The 17820-nt window shown below is 41.2% G+C and overlaps 1 protein-coding gene across 5 annotated transcripts in view; it reads left to right on the top strand.

The window, feature by feature from the left end:
* ST6GALNAC5 (ST6 N-acetylgalactosaminide alpha-2,6-sialyltransferase 5) overlaps positions 1-16531 on the top strand; it is a 66467-nt gene extending 49936 nt beyond the window's left edge. For 3 of the 5 annotated variants that reach the window (XM_085511543.1, XM_015870355.3, XM_085511542.1), the window contains 3 exons: positions 5432-5841; positions 9198-9305; positions 15051-16531. In XM_085511543.1, coding sequence (XP_085367669.1) covers positions 5441-5841; positions 9198-9305; positions 15051-15282 — 741 coding nt within the window. In that variant the 5' untranslated portion in view covers positions 5432-5440 and the 3' untranslated portion in view covers positions 15283-16531. Of the gene's footprint in view, positions 1-5431; positions 5842-9197; positions 9306-10413; positions 10658-15050 lie in introns of all 5 variants that reach the window. The other 2 variants (XR_001556911.3, XM_015870356.3) reach the window with 2 other exon arrangements.
* The last annotated feature ends 1289 nt before the right edge of the window (positions 16532-17820 follow it).

Raw genomic sequence — 17820 nt, 5'->3', positions numbered from 1 at the left:
TTACAGTCAACTTCAACAAGGTAGAGAAATACACAACAGGGTAGGCGGTAGTGAGAATTCTCGGTGGGGTGGGTAACTCTCTCTAATCAGACATTTGATCTTAAGTTTCTTCTGGACTGAATATGTTGTGTTGAAGTTGTGTGAAAGCTGGCTGCGTTGCAGGGGCTTAAACTGCTTGTTCCTTACCAGTGCTATCCCATAGTTGCCTCTTGGAGATATGGCTCTAGTTTAGTTGTATTTGGAAGATGCGGAGAGTGTTACAGAAAGACCCAAGTGCTTTAAAGTTGAAAACAATCTTGAAGGATCAGTGGAGTTCACCTTTAAAGCTAGATAAAAAGTCTTGCACAGCCATGGCAGGTACAGAAGGAGCAGCTCAAGGTGTGTTTCCCTAAAGGATTTAAACTAGGAAGAATTGCTAAAGCATTGCAGAGCAGATTGGAGGAGTTGATGTGGATGCTTTCCGGAGCAAAAATCAAAGCAATCTGACTGTTGAAATAATTCTTGCTTTTCTAAAATGCCATTGATAACTGTTTGCATAGTTAGTTAAGACACTGTGCTTGTTGCTTTATTGCATTCAGTGCAAGTACTTCAACAGCAGCATGAAAGTGAAGCGGTTTGATGTAATATGGATGTCTATTTGCACTGCTTTTAAGATAAACATTAAGCAATAATCATTTCTTTCAAGCCTGCATATTGTTCACAAGATTCTCTCTCTTGTGTAACAGCTCATGTTCATCAACGTGATGCATTCCTGCCTGATTTTCCAGTGCTGTCTTTCATTGAAGATATGCTTTTCTTTCTCTGATTGCTTTTTCTTCTTAGGCCATTACTCTAGTGGATAGCTCCAGGTTATCATTGTATCCTATCTCCCCTTCCAATAAGCCTATGATTGATACTAATCTTCCACATGGGACACATTTATAGGATGCGGGTTGGAAACTACTCTCTAAATCTTGGCTTTATATGCACTGACAATTTGCAAGGTTGCACCTTATATTCACTTCAGTTGGCTTAGGGGAAAACATCAGCTCCGTGTAATCCTGCTTCCAAACAAGAAAAGAAATGTGCTCTGTACACAGGAAGTTACCTCCTTGTTCCGCCTCCTGCGCCGCTTCTGCTCGTACTTGGTGTGCCTGGGAAGGGCTCGCTTTCTGGATGTGGTCAATGTCCTGTAACCAAACTCATGCCTTTTCTTTCCAGTGAGAGGAGCCATATTTTAATTAATCTAATGGAAGCTTTGACTAGCAGGCAGGTCTCTGAAAAAGAGTTAATGTGCTGGAAAACACTTCACACGAGCACAAAACTCTTCAGTGACTAATGTGCTGAACGGCACTTTTTCTAAGAAAATTATCCCAGTGAAAGCTTTATGGAGTGCATTTGTTTTTTTTATTTTTTCCTTTCGTAATCCAGCCTCATGTTTAGCAATTGAATTAGATTCGCCTAAGGACCGTTTGGAAATAGAATTATATTTTCACTACAAGCTTTGCAGATGCCCATCAGCGCAATATCATGGCAGACAAAAATATTCTGCTCCTTGGAGAAATAAAACCCAGGGCGCTGTGATCACCGCCGTGATGAATGCATGTGCTGGAGTTGGGCTGTTCCACTGTTTCTGTTCAACAGATATCTGAAGGCAGGGTCCGGTTGTATAATGAACTCTTGAAGAATCAGTAGGTGATGAGGATGCTAATGTTTCCACAATGTCTGCATATTCAAGCTCTACAGACCAAGAAACAAAGAGAAGTAATAAGAAATTCATTTGTTTTATCTTTTATCTTTTTAAGCAGACACGCATTTATCTTCCTAAACAGATTTGCCAGACCTTTTTTGAATTGCAGAGTTCTGCTGCGGATGCTTGTTATGTGGATTTGCATAAGGATTAGCTGTGCTGGGGAAGTGGTATCTCCTAACCCTTTCTATTTACTTGTTTGCTGTCGGTCACTGGGGTGCAGTTCTTGAAGCAATCAGTGCTTTTATTTCAGTGGATAATTGAGCTTGTTTTCACGGCAGAGCATCCAATGCTCCAAAAGTCCAGTTCAACAAAAATTACAGATGCATTTGCTCAGGGGATTTTTCTTCCTCCTTAAGACCTCTCTACTTGCTGACATATGGGTTAAAGAATGAAAAGTTATGGAACTTGGGTGGAAAATCAGAGCTGGCATAGTGTGCAAAGTGAGCTATGCTCCCCAACTGAACATGTGTGAGAGAAGTCTGTGGTCAAACCAAAACCGTGTTTAGATCAGAACTCAGCACCACGAAACCAGAGCTCACAGAGCCCTGAATACCTCCGTTGGTTGAGGTTAAAAGGCTCTACATGCTTTTCTTTTTTCACTCTACTTTTCCTTCCAGCCCTTCATATGCCAAAGTATTACTCAGAATGTCCCAGTATGCACCGGGCTCATTTTCACTGTTCAGAAAAGACTGATTTGAGGGCATCATTGCTGTATGTTGTGTGCATGGGGCTTGAAAGTACTAAAGCAAACTCTTTGTGCTTATACATTCGTTTCATTTTTAGCTCTTTTCACATGCCCTGTTCCAACATTGATACATTACAAAGCAATAAATATTGGGGAACTGGCATTATTTTTACAGGATTGTTGGCATTTTGCACTTTTGGTCTCAGACATGTGGTTAAAGAGCAGATATCCAAAAGGAATTTGGATATTCTACAGCATTTTTTCTGTCTGCTTTGCTTCTTGCCTTCCCCCAGTATGTTTGGAATTCATCTGTACTGTGTCCGGCATTATCCATTAGGAATGGTGGTGTTAATGAACTAACAGGTGCTCGTTGTCTGCCAAGCTCAGTAACAAGGTATTCTTCACTGTTTGGGGCTTTTTTTGGCCACATCATCATTGCTAAGATAAAATATGCATTTTTGTTATTTATTTATAGAAAGATAAAGTTTTACACTCCTGATAATGGAGTGATCTGAACCTGGGGTTGTCAAAAGTAGGTCATTAAGTAGGAAGAAGCCTCCTGCTTCCCAGTGCTGCTGGTTTTACTGGGGGGAATTGTCTTGTCCTCTCAAATCTTGGCTTTAAAATCAAAGGACCAGGATAAGCAGAAATGAAAAAATAATAATGAAGAAAGCATTTTATTTCATCACAAAGAAAATAATTTTATCTAAGAGTAACATAGTTTGAATCAGTAATAACATTCTATTGATTTTATTTTTTTTTTTGAGCAATATAGTGTCTGAAAATAACATCTTTCTGTCATTGGATGACATAGATTTTGAAGTCAATAACAGAGCAGAGATTGCTTAAATTGGAAAATACAGGAACAACCGTGGCAATGCTTTTTCATTGCCATTTGCTTGTTGGTCTGTTATTAACAAACCAGAAGACGTTGATATAGCAGCAGTAGTTCCTGGGCTGTAACGTGTGGCAGTGACAGCCGCTGGTGGTACTTACAGTGTGCCAGGTTGTGCACATTTGTTATGTCCACCAACATGCCAATGCGGGTGTCTCAGCACCAGGCAAGTTTTCCTGCTCCCTTCCCTTTCCTGGGTCAACCCTTCTGCCAGCTTCACTGGGTGCACACAGGTACCATAGAATTCACCTGCCTCTCACCCCGTGCCTTTTTGAAGCAAGACAAATGGATTATGGGTTGCATTGCCTATCTAAAATATAACTTGTATGTCACGAGTTTGCTTTTTTTAGTTTGCTTTTTTCCCCACATATCACTGTAATAATTACATTAGCAGAAAGCTTTCTGTGAACTTAATGTTCTTCTGGCTTAATGGCCCCTGGTTATTCTCAGGCCATCAACTTTTCCTAGCTGGTCATCAATCCCAAAGAAACGCTTTGTGCCTCCATTATTATTGCTTAAGTAGATGACATTTCTGGTGCAACCACTGCCTCCTGACCAGCTAATACTACAACAGTAGGTTTTTTTTCCCTTGCTTTCAATATTTTCAAGGCATTAGAAACAGCTGGTGTGAGAATGTTGTGGCTGTTGGCTGTGAATTCCTCTGACGGTTTTAGGTGTGAGATTTGTAGATCTGTGCAGAAAGACTCTGAGGTGAGCATCAGTGATTGGACTGTGGCGGGTACAGCTGCTCGGCCCCCACTCATCACTGAAGCATCAGTTGGGTAAGATCTCAGTGTTTCAGTCAGAAGATTTTTTTTCCAAAGGGAACCATTTTCTAGCAAGCTACAGGACAGATGTTGTGGGAGTATTAATGTGGATCACCTGGCAGATGATGACATTTCCTCCCTGCCCCACTGATGGGTTGCCCTTGTTTCCTCACAGGTGATGGATCCTCTGGCAGGCATTTAAAAGAAATAAGTACTTGTAGCTCAGTAGGCCAGAAACCAGCAGAGATTGTTGTAGGTGAAAATGTCTTGCAGCTTGGGTATTCGAACCCGTGTGAGTTAACATCGGTGCTGACTACATTTCCTTTAACCTCATTAGCACTTCATCTTGCTTTCCCAAGCATGATGGTGGAGAAGCTCGTTCACCTTACAGCCTTTTGCTAGGTAATTCATCAAAGTGCCAGAAGAAAGCTTAAAGGAAAATACATGTGAATACTGCATTAGGAACCTTGAGTACAAAAGCACAAACATTGCTACTCATATCATTAGCTCTGGATTGCAGCCCACATACATGAGAGAAAAAGGACTTTCGTTTTTTGGGCAAGATGGAGACACAAAACTTACTGCTTCTGTCATCGCACACACGGTATAATTGTTACTTTTTGGTTTAATTTAAAAAGAAGGCCAGTGTGCCAAGTAAGGACAGCAGCTCTGACTGCCTCCTCCTACCCTATTAGGTCAGGCACTGACTGAACAGCCACAGCCTATTTTTATTGCGTTACTTTTAAGCATGGCAAGCTAGAAGTTCAGTGCTCTCACTCGCTGTCATGTAAAAGACAGGCAGATGTTAATGACTGCTGAACCACAGCAGAGGCTGAGAGCACTGCCATGGTCCTGGCACTGACTTGGAAACGGCGTGGAAGGATTAGACCATGATATAATTGTCTTCCCTGTGCAAAATGTCCTGACCCCAGGGTTGAAAAGCTATTCATGCTTGTGCTTATGGAGACTTAAAAAATGATTAGCTCCTGCAGACATTGGAAGAGGAGGAATCAGAAATACTCCAATTATAACTCTTTCATAACAAGCAGAAGAAGAACAACACTGTGCAGCTGTGAATGGTACAGGAGCTGGTGTGAGTAATAAATGGGAACGTTACTAAACTGCACTGGGAAGGAGGATTTAAACCACGGATTCAACTCCATGGAGCAACTTTAAGGGCTACACACATTTTCCCCATCTATAAATGGTATAGGTAATACATCCCCAGTTACTTGGGAAGAATGCTGAGGGAGATTGCTGTAAAATATGCAGTGTATGTGTAAAATGTGAGTTACACCTGGCATGTGGGGAAGTGTTCACAGCTAATTTTGATATATGTTTGCCTTTTGCAGCCTTTAAAGATGCACTGCAAGAGCTGCGCGTTGGTAACCAGTTCTGGACACCTTCTGGGAAGTAAACAAGGCGACAGAATTGACGAGACGGAGTGCGTAATACGAATGAATGATGCACCTACTCGGGGTTATGGACAGGATGTTGGGAACAAAACGAGCCTTCGAGTCATTGCACACTCCAGTATTCAGAGGATTTTGCGAAATCGCAACGAACTCTTAAACATGAGCCACGGTGCTGTGTTCATCTTCTGGGGTCCCAGCAGCTACATGAGGAGAGACGGTAAAGGCCTGGTGTACAACAACCTGCAGCTGATGAATCAGATACTGCCTCAATTAAAAGCATACATGATTTCTCGCCACAAGATGCTTCAATTTGATGATCTTTTTAAACGGGAAACTGGGAAAGACAGGTGAGAAAATTTACGGGGATGCATTTGGGGGAAGTCATACAGTAGTAAAATAATGTAGTTTATATGTACCAATTTGAGGTCTGCTCAGAGGGACCATCACGGCCATTAAACCCTCCGCTGCATGAGTTGTGATACGGTATAACACGCCAAATAGATTCACTTGCAACGTAAGTTAAAAGTATGCCTCTAAATAATTTGTATGGAGTATTGCCTCATCAATTTAGAATGCCAGCATCTGGCTGTACTATTTATACAGCCAAGTATGTAGGAGCTGTTTAAATCTCACTTTTGAGGTTATATACCTGAAAGTTACTTTACTGATTCTGAGAAATCGGAATGAACTGGTTATGTTTCCTTACAGAGGAAATGCCACCATCCTGTGACTTAAAATAGCTGCTTATTGAATTTAAGCATTCTTGGAGCACTGCAGCTGTAAGGCTTCTTGTAAAACAAACAAACATTAGTCATACATTAAGCGCTTCAGAAGCGTTCACCTTACAGTTCCAACTGGGAAAAGGGAAGTTAGGATAGTTAGATCTTTATGAGACTGTTTATGACTTATAGGCTGATCTTCAAATCAGCATTTTAATCGGTGACCCACTGCAGGACTCGAGCATTTTCACATATAAGGTTTGAAAAATGGGCATTTAAGCCAAAGACTTCCTAGAGAGAAACACATTTACTTTTAATGAACTCCTATTTTTTATATATTAAACATGTAGCTGTAAAAAATTGAACAGGGTCTCTACTGAGGTTCAGATTAAGAGGTGGCTTCATTGCACAGTAATTCATGGTGAAATAGAAGTCTTGAGCACCAGATTTGTCTTTTGGGCAAAGCCAGTGGCATGGAAGTTCTTGTATCCCAGTAGCTGATGGTGACTGCATCTTACCTTGGTGTCCATCGTACCCCGTCTGCCTTTCTTTGAGAGTTCAGTTACCATGGATCAAACTATTTGACTGACTCGCATTAACACCAGCACACACAGTAACTCGTTCAGTTTCTGACCATTAAAGGTCTTTTCCTCTTCATCCTCAGAACAGTGCTTTTGATTCTCTGCCAGACTCCGCTTCTGCCAGAAAGAGAGGAAAGGATAACAAGGAGGGTACCCTGCCAGCTCAGCAGTGGTACAATCTTTTCCAGATTTGTTCATTCAGAATGGTGCAAAGCAAGGAGGTTATAATCTGTTATTAGTTAAATAAACATTCAGCCCTTTCAGGAAATGTGCAAAGGATTATTAGTATGCCCAGTGTTGACAACAGCAGGACAGTTCGAAGAGCTGTAGTAGAGAGAGATTACTCTTTTCAGTGTAGGACCATTTGAAATGCCCATTTCTGAGGACCAGCTCACCTCCAGTCTTTCAGTCTGGCCAGTCCTGCCATGAGGACCTAGGGGTCCATTTCTTTCCTGACAGCTGCAGTGCAATAAGAGGCAAACTGCTGCTTTCTAACTCCAGATTACCCATATGAAGCTGGAAGCCAACAGCCATGCATGGGATGAAAGCATTTCTTTCTCTGCACAGGCACCAGGCCCCGTCTTGGCTCTCAGAGGGCTCAAGGACTCTGAGACAGGTTTGCAGTGGGCTCAATCATAGCCCCCTGAACTCCCAGCATGAATCCATGGCACATGGATCCTAGCAGAACGCAGCCTCGTTGGTTTACAGGTCCTATTGCATTTAAGCAGCTGCAGGCTTTGCGGGAACCAGCGCTTTGTAGGGCACATGCAGCACACATGAAGGACTAAAAGATTGAAACAGGAGGTGAAAATAAATGAATAGGCAGCATGGAAAAAAGAGAGGAAAGATGAAAAGAAACACAGGTAGACATTGTAAGGGAAGAACATTGATGTAGCTGTGGGGGCAAGAGCAGTGCATTGTACAGCCCGGAATGATGCCATTCCCTGGGAGGTTTCTGCTGAGCTCTCAATATTAGTGCCTGCAAAAAATACAGAGAGAAGTGTGACTGCAAGGCTGCAGTAATCAAACCATTCCTTTCTGTCTTGGAAATGATGAGGAAAAAGGTAATTGGATGCATTGTTATTTACAATAATAGCTGATTCTGAAATGAAAGGAAACCTTCAGAAAACGCTGTCAGTTAAATAGTATGGTGAATGACAAAGGCTACAGAGCAGTGTACTTGGTATTATAAAGTAACTGTACTTGAAAATAACTTTATAATTGAATAAGGGTACATTAAGAAAATATGATTCAGAACCAATATTATAGTAATTAGATAAAGGAAGCATAAATGAAATAACTGCAGGAAGAGTATTTCCATAGAGATTATAAATGAGATTTTGGTGGAGCAGAAAGGCCTTTAATTGTAATTTAGTGTGCACTACAGAATTATCAGCACAGTGTGTTAGTTCATAGAATAAAAGAATATCTGATAATTTTCCCTAATAAGCACATGACAGTTCTTCATATTCTTTCATTACAGCTGATTAGGTATAAAAACAGGATTCTTTTGTTAGAGTTTTGTTCAGATCTTTCATGAAAAGGCAAAGCGTTGTAACCCTGTTTCTACAGTGCTGTCCTGCAGACATGGTATTTAAAGAGGCCAAAGCACGACTTGAATAAGTTTTTAAATCTTTATTTCATTGTTTGGCTTTTATGCTTGTTTATTCGAAATCAGTTCTTCTCCCACTTACTGCAAACACTGAATTGCAAACTAAGTGTGTGTATAAGCAAAAAGGAAAGTAACCCAGCAGGAAGCCCCGCTTCCTTTCCTGATGTTTGCAGAACCCAGGTCCTGGTCTGACTACAATTACTTGTTTTGGATGCAAGGTGTTGGGCATGGACCACTCTAAGACGGAGCATGTTCCTAAATTACCTTGTGAGCCAGAGGCAGGAAAGCAATTGTTTGGGTCACGGCATCACAGAATGGCCTGGGTTGGAAGGGACCTCAAGGACCATGAATCTGCAACCTGCTGGCTGCAGGCAGGGCCACCAGCCTCCCCATTCAATACTAGAACAGGCTGGCCAGGGCCACATCCAACCTGTGGTGTTTATTCAGCACGTTACTAGCAGGAGTATGTGCATATACAGGACATGAAGTTTCACTCACTTAAGGTAAACTTACCAAAAGGTCAGCTAAATGTTAAACACTGCTGTGTCCAAAATTAATTACCGACAGGGTAGTTTCTGCATAGGTTAGTTGACTGACAGAAGACATAAGTAAAAGTTGTTAAAAGATGAGCAAAGTCATTATCGTGGTTGCTCAATTTTCATAACCGCTCATAAAAATAAAACTAATTCATAACCTTTCTGAGAAATGAAAAAAAAAAAGCCTAGAAATTGTTTCAGATATTAAAAGAATTATTTGTCAGACTAGAAACTTAATTATGTTTTTGCTTTCAGGAAGATATCCAACACTTGGCTTAGCACGGGCTGGTTCACAATGACTATCGCATTAGAGCTGTGTGACAGGATAAATGTTTATGGCATGGTGCCACCGGATTTCTGCAGGTAGGATTTATTTTGGAACCATTATTAGCCAATGAGGTTGAACATTATGGATAAATATCTGAATCTTGAATTTTCTCTCTGAAACGTCTTCCATCCTCCTAAAGCAATTAATTAACATGTCCCAAGATCTGATTCTGAAAGCAACAAACAGCATTTAATTATGTCATATAAAATATTAAAAATTTTTGTTTGTAGTGTGGGAGAATTAATCTATGTTCTTGGTTTCTTTTAGTCCCTGAATATTTATCAGCTAAAAGTAATGCAGTAATTGGCATGAAATTAATCTGAAAAAAAGGAAGCACTATAAAGTATTATTTTGAATTTGCTTTTAAAGGTTGCCCCCACAATTAATAGAGAAAAGCAGTTCCTACAGTGACTAGGTTCTGAATTAACTTCCTATGCTACTGAAGTTAAGATTGTAATATCGCTCTCACATAAATACCAGTCTTCCAGTAAACTGGTATCCTAAATAACCTAAATGATCCCCACCAAAAACCCCACAGGATTTGAATCTGCACACTAGATACAGTCGGTCCTCTATTCACACACTTTGGTCCTGCAGGGTGTGGGGTACACCACGTAGAAACAGCACACACATTCTCTCAGTGGAAGCTGCGTGACATATTGATGTTGGTTTATAAAGTAACAGCTTGTGTCCCCCGCTCCTGAATCCCTCTCAGTAAGAGCAACTTACCTGAATTTTCTGTTGCAAATTTAGTGACGTGACTGAAGTCTGGTTCCTTGACCAATACAAGATCCATTTCAGGGGCATGGGGAGAACGCTGCAGTGACAGGTTGGCTCATCTGTCACGGAGAATAGGGCTGCTTTGACTTTCTTGTGAGCGCTAAAAAGGATATTTAGAAATCTGCATTTATCCTGAGCACAAAGCAGTAAAAATCCCTGAAGAAATTACAGTATAAAATGTCAACATTAAATCCCACTTTGTGAGAATTTTTACAAATTATAACAAAACCCCAGTGATAAATGCTGTGATGTACTGCCAGATTTCATCACGAATTCTCCAAGGAAAACAACAAACTAGATCAGATATTTCAGGCAACATAAATACCTTCCCTAGCACAGCATTTCGTTCCCTTGTCATTTCAGTTGGCAAAGACACATTTCTTCAGTTCCTGTTCTGAAATGGTTATGTCCCTGTCATCACTGTAAGTGGCTGGTCTGTCCTTCTCATATAAAAATCCAGTGGAGATGGACAGGTTTTGGGGTCTTGTCTTGACAAGAAGCTGGACACAGAATCACAAGGTTGGAAAGGACCTACAGGATCATCCAAGTCCAACTGTCCTCCCAACGCATCCCACCCTACCTGTCATGTATACATCAAGTGGTACAGGTACAACTCTGTTTTACTTGCTGTGCAGCCAAGGAGTCATTAAGGTTTAAAAATATATATATAAACATTCTTAATACTATTCAAATTGACTATCACCAAATGTACAACTCCAGCAGATATTCCTTATTTGTTAAGTATTAATCTGTAGAGTCAGTAATCAGTGTGGGTGATCACTGTCATGGAACTGAATTAGTACCACATCTGTAACATGAAGGACACCTCAAAGGTATCATGAACATTATACAGTAGATTTTGCTACGAATTATTAGCTTAAGATCATTAACCAAATTGCTTCCTACCCATGCAGGAAAAATAGTCCAGTGAAGCAGTGTGCACTACTGACTAAAAAGATTTGCCACTATTAATTGCAACAACATGTTTTGGATTCATTTCTATTTACTTTCACTGGACATTGATTTTATAGTTTAACTGGAATTGGCGACCTGATTATTATAAATTTCTGATAGCACAAAGCAAAGCTGTATGTAATACTGAATGCCTTTTGCTTGGCTTCAGATTTCTGCTGTGCTAAGGGTTAATGGCTTTGATATTGCTTTCATGCTGTTAGATATGTCTGTCTTGCACATTCTGGAATAAGATGAAAGCCTGTGCTTGCATGCACATTAGAAAGCTTTTTAGAGAGAGTGTGCATCTCTCCTTTTCCTGTCACAAAACAAGTCATCTTGCTGTACTTGTTAGTGTCCAGTGATCCAGGCTGAGCCTAGCCTAGAAAACTGGCAGCCCAGGTAGGAAGCAGTGCCCTCTCTGAGGAGCCCTAATCAGTCTGACACACAAACACACGCAAGGACTCACTTCTGCCTGGGATGGAAATCGAGGATTTTCCTCTTGCTTCCCTACACCAGCAGCCAGATCGCAGAGCACAGATAGCAACACAATTCCTGCAGGAGCTGCAGTGCTGCTGCTTTTCTTTGTGGCTGCTCAGCAGCACCTGCAAAGGATAGAGAAAGCTTAATGCAGTCTGTAGTAACACCATTCCTGTCTGTTGGATTCTACGCAGCAGTGAATGGTTGGTTTCTTACAGGTATCTCTGCGTTCTCACACATGCAAGGAAAATTTAAGATGTTGAAGAGATCCCTTTAGCTTCTTTCCCTCCCTCCCCCCCTTTCATGGGCATTCTGGAACTCAAAGAAACTTAAAGCTTAATTCTGAGCCTTATTTTAACTGATATGAATAATTTTTGCTCCAATTATGGAGTCAGATCATTTTCGTATGAAGAATCCTCATTTGACTGCCAGGCCATTTCCCATCTGCGATAATTTGCCTGAAAATTGGCATTTGAAATCCTTTAATTTATTCCTTTGGGCACCACTTTTAAATCTAGTGTGGGGTTTTTTTTGTGTTTCTTTTTTTTTTTTTTTACCTCTTCTCTCCTCTTTCAGTCGCTTTAAATCAACTGCAAGGAAGCAGTTGTTACTACTTACATTTGCTGGGTGTACAGAGGACTCAATGCACGTAGATGGTTATATAAACTGCATGGGAGATAGCTGTGCCCTTTCGTTCCTTATACCCAAATCTCACTTCATTACCTTACTAACTTCATAACAAAACGCTTACATAGCTTGGAAAACTGAGCTTAGAACACATGCCAGGGAACTGAGCTCCTGGGAATAGAAGGCAAAAAAATTATCCTGAAAACATAGGAATCCTGGCACAGAATGTTGCCCATCACTCAGCACATTAATGACGTTTTATTCACCCTTCAAAGTATCAATTATTTGACAAAGCAAGTTGAGCACCTGTAGTTTCAGCAGGTTGCTCCCTAACAGCCCTGTTTGTAAAGGGAGAGGCTGACCAGAGGATGGGATGGGATGGCCATGTTTTTCTGTCTCGTTTCCTTTGAGGCAAACACTGCTTGCTGTATTTTCAGCTTTCTCTGTGGGTGGATACCATCTGTGGGAAAATGTGCACTGAAGTGGCAAACAGTGGATGACTGACATTGGGTACAAGCACTTACGCTGTTACTGCGCTGGCAGGCGATTAGGCAGGAAGTAGAGTATATTTTACAAAGGATCTTCCCTAGATTCCTCCCAGCTGTGATATTAATATGCATGCGAAGCCTGACAAAATACTGATTAATGTCCAGTATCAGTCAGTGATAAAACAGCATCTGTTTTAATGTTAATAAATGAGGTGGCAAGCAATTTCCGCATAGAAATTACTCATGCATTTCATTTGCTGGTGACACAAGCTAATTGCAGAGTTAGAAGATAACACAGTACAGTTAATTTCAGTTACGCTGTTGTTACTCAGGCCAAAATTCCAATCCAAACCTTACCAGCATGACGTCTGGGGGAATCCAGAACTGCCACAGAAGGAAAAAGACTTCAGACAAAAAGCAGGAGGTATCCAACTGCCTTTTGGTGTTCCTAAACCTAAAACACATTTGGACTCAAAGCCTCAAAACTTCAGGAGAAGACAAGGCTGGAGGATGCTAACCACATCAGCACAGCTGATCATGGTGCAGTACTGGGCCTGAGCAGTTCACACTCAGTTCCTCTGTGACTGCATTTATTCAGAGACTGATAAGATTTCAACTTTACTAATTATAATTTTAAAGCAGTAAATTTCCACCAAGCAATGCAGGTTTACCCTTGAGAACACAGGAGTAAAATCCATCTAGAGTGAAGAAAAGTAGTCGAAATGAGAGGCGGGTGTCCGAGTGTTCAGTAGTTGTAGGAAAATATAAATGTATCCTGTTACATTTTCAGTAATTATACAAATGATTCATTTTAGAGATTGTAATAAAGGCCCAATTTCTTAAAATAAAAAAGTATAGGAAAACGTAATTGAAGATGGAGACCTAATAGTTGTACCTAAAAAGAACACACAGGAAAGGGTATTTTTTACATTAAAAATACACCTGTATTTTTTTATATCTGTAGGTGAGAAATTAAAAGATTTCTTTTTACTCTCTTATGTATTCCGGTGAGAATCATATATTGTACATTTAGAATCCATCTTAATCCAAGAAATGCAATATTATTGTTATTGTGGTGCGCTAAGATTGATCACCCTGTTGTGTTACTGGGAAGCTGGGCTGATTGAATTAAAACGTTAGTCTACGGTACAAATGGAAAGCAGCAGTAATATCATACATTACCTCTGTGTATACAATATGGATAATGGTAAAATAAGAAGAATTAGAGAATTGCGTAGGTGACAGAATTACACAGTAAAAATAATGACCGAGACAGAATAGTGACAGATTGTGGATGCATTCAATTGAATTTGAGCTTAAATATTAGCTCTTCAAAATGAAAATAATCAACTCAATATTAGAGCTGACAGCCCTGAATCTGCGTGAGATTTCTTGCTCTGTCGTGCAGTCCTTACCCAGCTCAGGTTTTCACATAGAGCAGTTCCAAGGCTTTACTAAATGGCAGTATTTCAATCAATCAACTTTCTGCTGCTTTTTCTGCCACGACAAAATAGGATGTTGGTATTAACTGTGGAGCACTGTACAATCGGGTTATTCAGTCTGGGACAGTTTTCTCCTTGAATTCAGGACAGAGACAGCTGTATGAGCTCTTGTCATTCTGTGCTCAGAGCAAAACAACATAATGGGTATAGTTTAACGCAGAGAATAAAAGGAGGGTGAACCACTGTGGCTTTACTATATTATGAACACAATACACGTGTCTCTTACAGAATGCAACATTAAAACACTGAGATCTTTATCCTAAATATTTGATGAGTCTTTGGCACATCCTATGTGTCACCAGTAAGTGCTGGTTAATGCTGATGGGCTCACAAGGTCAGTGTGAATGGCCTGAAGTTTCAGCTCACACACATATGGGAAAGTTGCCATTTTAAAACACCAAACACTCCTGCATCAGATGTTTGATTATAAAGCCAGCAGCAGCGGGTCGTATTGCTGACCTGGTGGGCAGACCTGTTCACTGCGGTTGTGTGCTCACACCTGTGTGCACTGTGCTGGGAGTGTTCAGCTGAGCTGCTGTGGCACAGATAACCACCGCCCCTCTATCTTTCTTTTCCCTTTCTTTCCCCATTCCAGTAAATATCTCTGCAGAGCTTTTTACCAATCACTATCTAGATATAAATCTCTTAAGCAGTTTGCTTCAAATTTCAGAGTAGTAGCACAGCCCTGCAGCGCTCTCCCTTATTTCTGAGCTACTGCTGTCCTTTATTGAACGGAGAGGAGGAGATTAAAGGAATGAGCCAAAAAAAAACACCTTTGCCACATTCTGATGTGTTAAATATTCAGGAAAAATGCAGATACCTGAAATGTGGTTTAACTGGGAGTAAAAGTGGATTTGAGCCCATCAGCTTATTAAAGATACCATCTTTTCAATCAGTAAAATAGAACATCTGGGGCTTCTATGAGTTGTTTGTGTTTTTTTTTCTCCTGCAGGGATCCTAATCATCTTTCAGTACCTTATCATTATTATGAACCTCTGGGACCCGACGAATGCACAATGTACATTTCACACGAGCGGGGACGGAAGGGCAGCCATCATCGCTTCATCACAGAGAAACGAGTGTTTGAGAACTGGGCGCGGACATTCAATATTCACTTCTTCCAACCAGACTGGAAACCAGAGCCACTTACTGTAAATCAGCCCGAGATTAAAGCGGCCGTCTGAGGGATGAATGCACAAGACTGCAACCACAATCACCGACTGTATCAGCCATCAGGGTGTTGGACCTGCTGGGACAGAAAGGCAACTGACAGCAAAAGGATTTGCAGCTGATAACTGCAGCAAGTCAGGAAGTTCCGATGGAGGAGTGTATTGAGAGTACTTTCTGTTGAACTGTGTGTTAATCCACTGTATCGCCTCTTGGGCCCATCTGACTGTGTGTGTGATTTGTGAAAAGCAACTTGGTATCATTAAGGGGATGGGGAATTCATTATGGTTTTTTAAAGTACGACACCGCTGAATTTTCATAGTGAAAATTGACAGTATTTATTTAATGGAGGTTTTTATGCAACCTAGGCCAGTATTTTTCTAATTCACAGTTCTGTGGTTGTTGATCTTTCATAATATTTCAAATCCAAAATGAATATTGCTGATGGTTTGAAAGGCCTAGCTTTTTATTTATGAAATTTGTTTGAAAAATACGATTCTATATAGCATGTGATTAATATTTGATCTGGAGATGTTGCATTTCTTTTAAGAACTTTGGGCTCCATTCCAGCCCAAAGCCTTTAACAGCAAGAAGTGTCCCATGTGCAGATCTAGATAACTTTACATTCTGGCATCTCATTTTAATATGAAAACGGTAGTGAAAATTCTGTTTGATATTAATGTGAATGTGCTGCCGTGCTGTCAGACTGCTCTGTTTTAATCCAGAGGTTGGCGGACGGAAGGCAGAGTTCATCCCAAAGAAATCAGTTGACAGCACTGTGTTTTCACTGCAGAAGAGACCAACTACAGCTGAGGGGATGTGTTTTGTTTTGCCTGTTGTGGTCCTGCAGGAGGCTGAAGGAATATCCTTCCTGAGGCAGCAACCTGCAGACCAGGCAACAGCAGTTTGTAACAACAGCTGGCAACAACACGACCAGATTTCTAATACCAGGAAACTGCTCTACAGTGTTCTGCAGTACCAGCCAAAAAGATGGGAACATCGCACCTGTATAATCCATGCCTTCCGCTGCTCCAAGACGGCCACCAATCTCAGAGATCCTGGACTGCACTGAAGTTGGGATGTGGAAAGATCTCCATGAAATGGCCTCCCCGAGAGCAGCAAAGTTCCACCTGGCAGTATCTGTGTGACATCCGCAAGCCTGGCAAACACAAGGAGTAAACAATGCTAGTTCTGTATGTGGGAGCTCACACTGTGTCTTACTGGGTTACACTTGGCTTGTGAATAAAGAAAATTTCATTTATGCTACTATTTTTCCTTTTGCCTCACAATACAAAATCTCCAACTTCTCTGGTTGTTTATTTTGAAGAAATTATTGCATGAAACATAGTGACAAAGGTGTCTCTCACTGGACAAACAGTAAAGAAACAACAGAGGTATTGAAGCCTCTAAATCCAATGAGCTCAACCTCAGAGGCAACACATGGAATTGGGACCAAACTGAGTTTAAATGACACTGAGTTATGACTTGTTATGACTTCCTCTTTCCTAAAAGTCATAGAAACAGTTGCAGCTGCCCAACAAATGCCCCAGTTCCATAGGGACAAATTGCAGTAACGCACCTCGTCAGAGGTAGAACAGTGTTGGCCCTGTCATGCTGTGAATAAGAGCATGACATAAGAGAACCACTCTCCTTCATAGAATGGCCTGGGTTAGAAGGGACCTCAAGGACCATGAATCTGCAACTGCCCTGTCACAGGCCGGGCCACCAACCTCCACATTCAATACTAGACCTGGCTGGCCAGAGCCCCATCCAACCTGGCCTTGAGCACCTCCAGGGATGGGGCATCCATAACCTCTCTGGGCAGGCTGTTCCAGCACCTCAGCACTCTCATAGTAAACAAATTCCCCCTCATATCCAACCTAAATCTTTCCTCCTTCAACTTAGAACCATTTCCCCTTGTCCTGCCATTATCTACCCTTTCAAAGAGTTGACTCCCCTCCTGTTTGTAGGCTCCCTTTAGGTTCTGAAAGGCTGCAATGAGGTCACCCCCAGCCTTCACCAGGCTGAACAAACCCAGCTGCCTCAGCCTGTCTTTGTAGGGGAGGTGCTCCAGCCCTCTGACCATCTTTGTGGCCCTTCTCTGGACTGTCTCCAACAGCTCCCTTTTTTGCTGCAGCACTCCCCACTATCACAAGGTAAGAAACAAAGCAAAACCTATTTTACCTTGGAACTTTTCTTTTAGTGCTCCTCCTGGTATACATCATTCACCACACAAAATTAATACAAATCTCTCTGCTTCTGCCAATTACTTGTAACCCATCTATCTCTTGCCAGCTGATCTCTAACTCTCCCTCATTCAGTGATTATGTTTTATCCCTTCCACTTCATTTCACAAAGTTCTACGAAGAACAGGATGGGTTTTGAACTGATAGTCATTTGCACATCCCTTTCAGCATGTGTACTGGGGCATGTATCCAACATGTATTACTTGAATTGATGAACTCTGTCAAATTGATTTACAGATCATTCCTAATTATGACTGCAGGAGATGGTGCAGATCACAGTAGGTGCTACGATGCCACGACCCTTCTGCT

This window comes from Coturnix japonica, chromosome 11, assembly GCF_054131305.1.
Source record: "Coturnix japonica strain WE chromosome 11, WE-NBRP24, whole genome shotgun sequence".
Taxonomy (NCBI): Eukaryota; Metazoa; Chordata; class Aves; order Galliformes; family Phasianidae; genus Coturnix; species Coturnix japonica.
The sequence above is the reverse complement of the archived record's forward strand: the minus strand, read 5'-3'. Positions and strand labels throughout refer to the sequence as shown.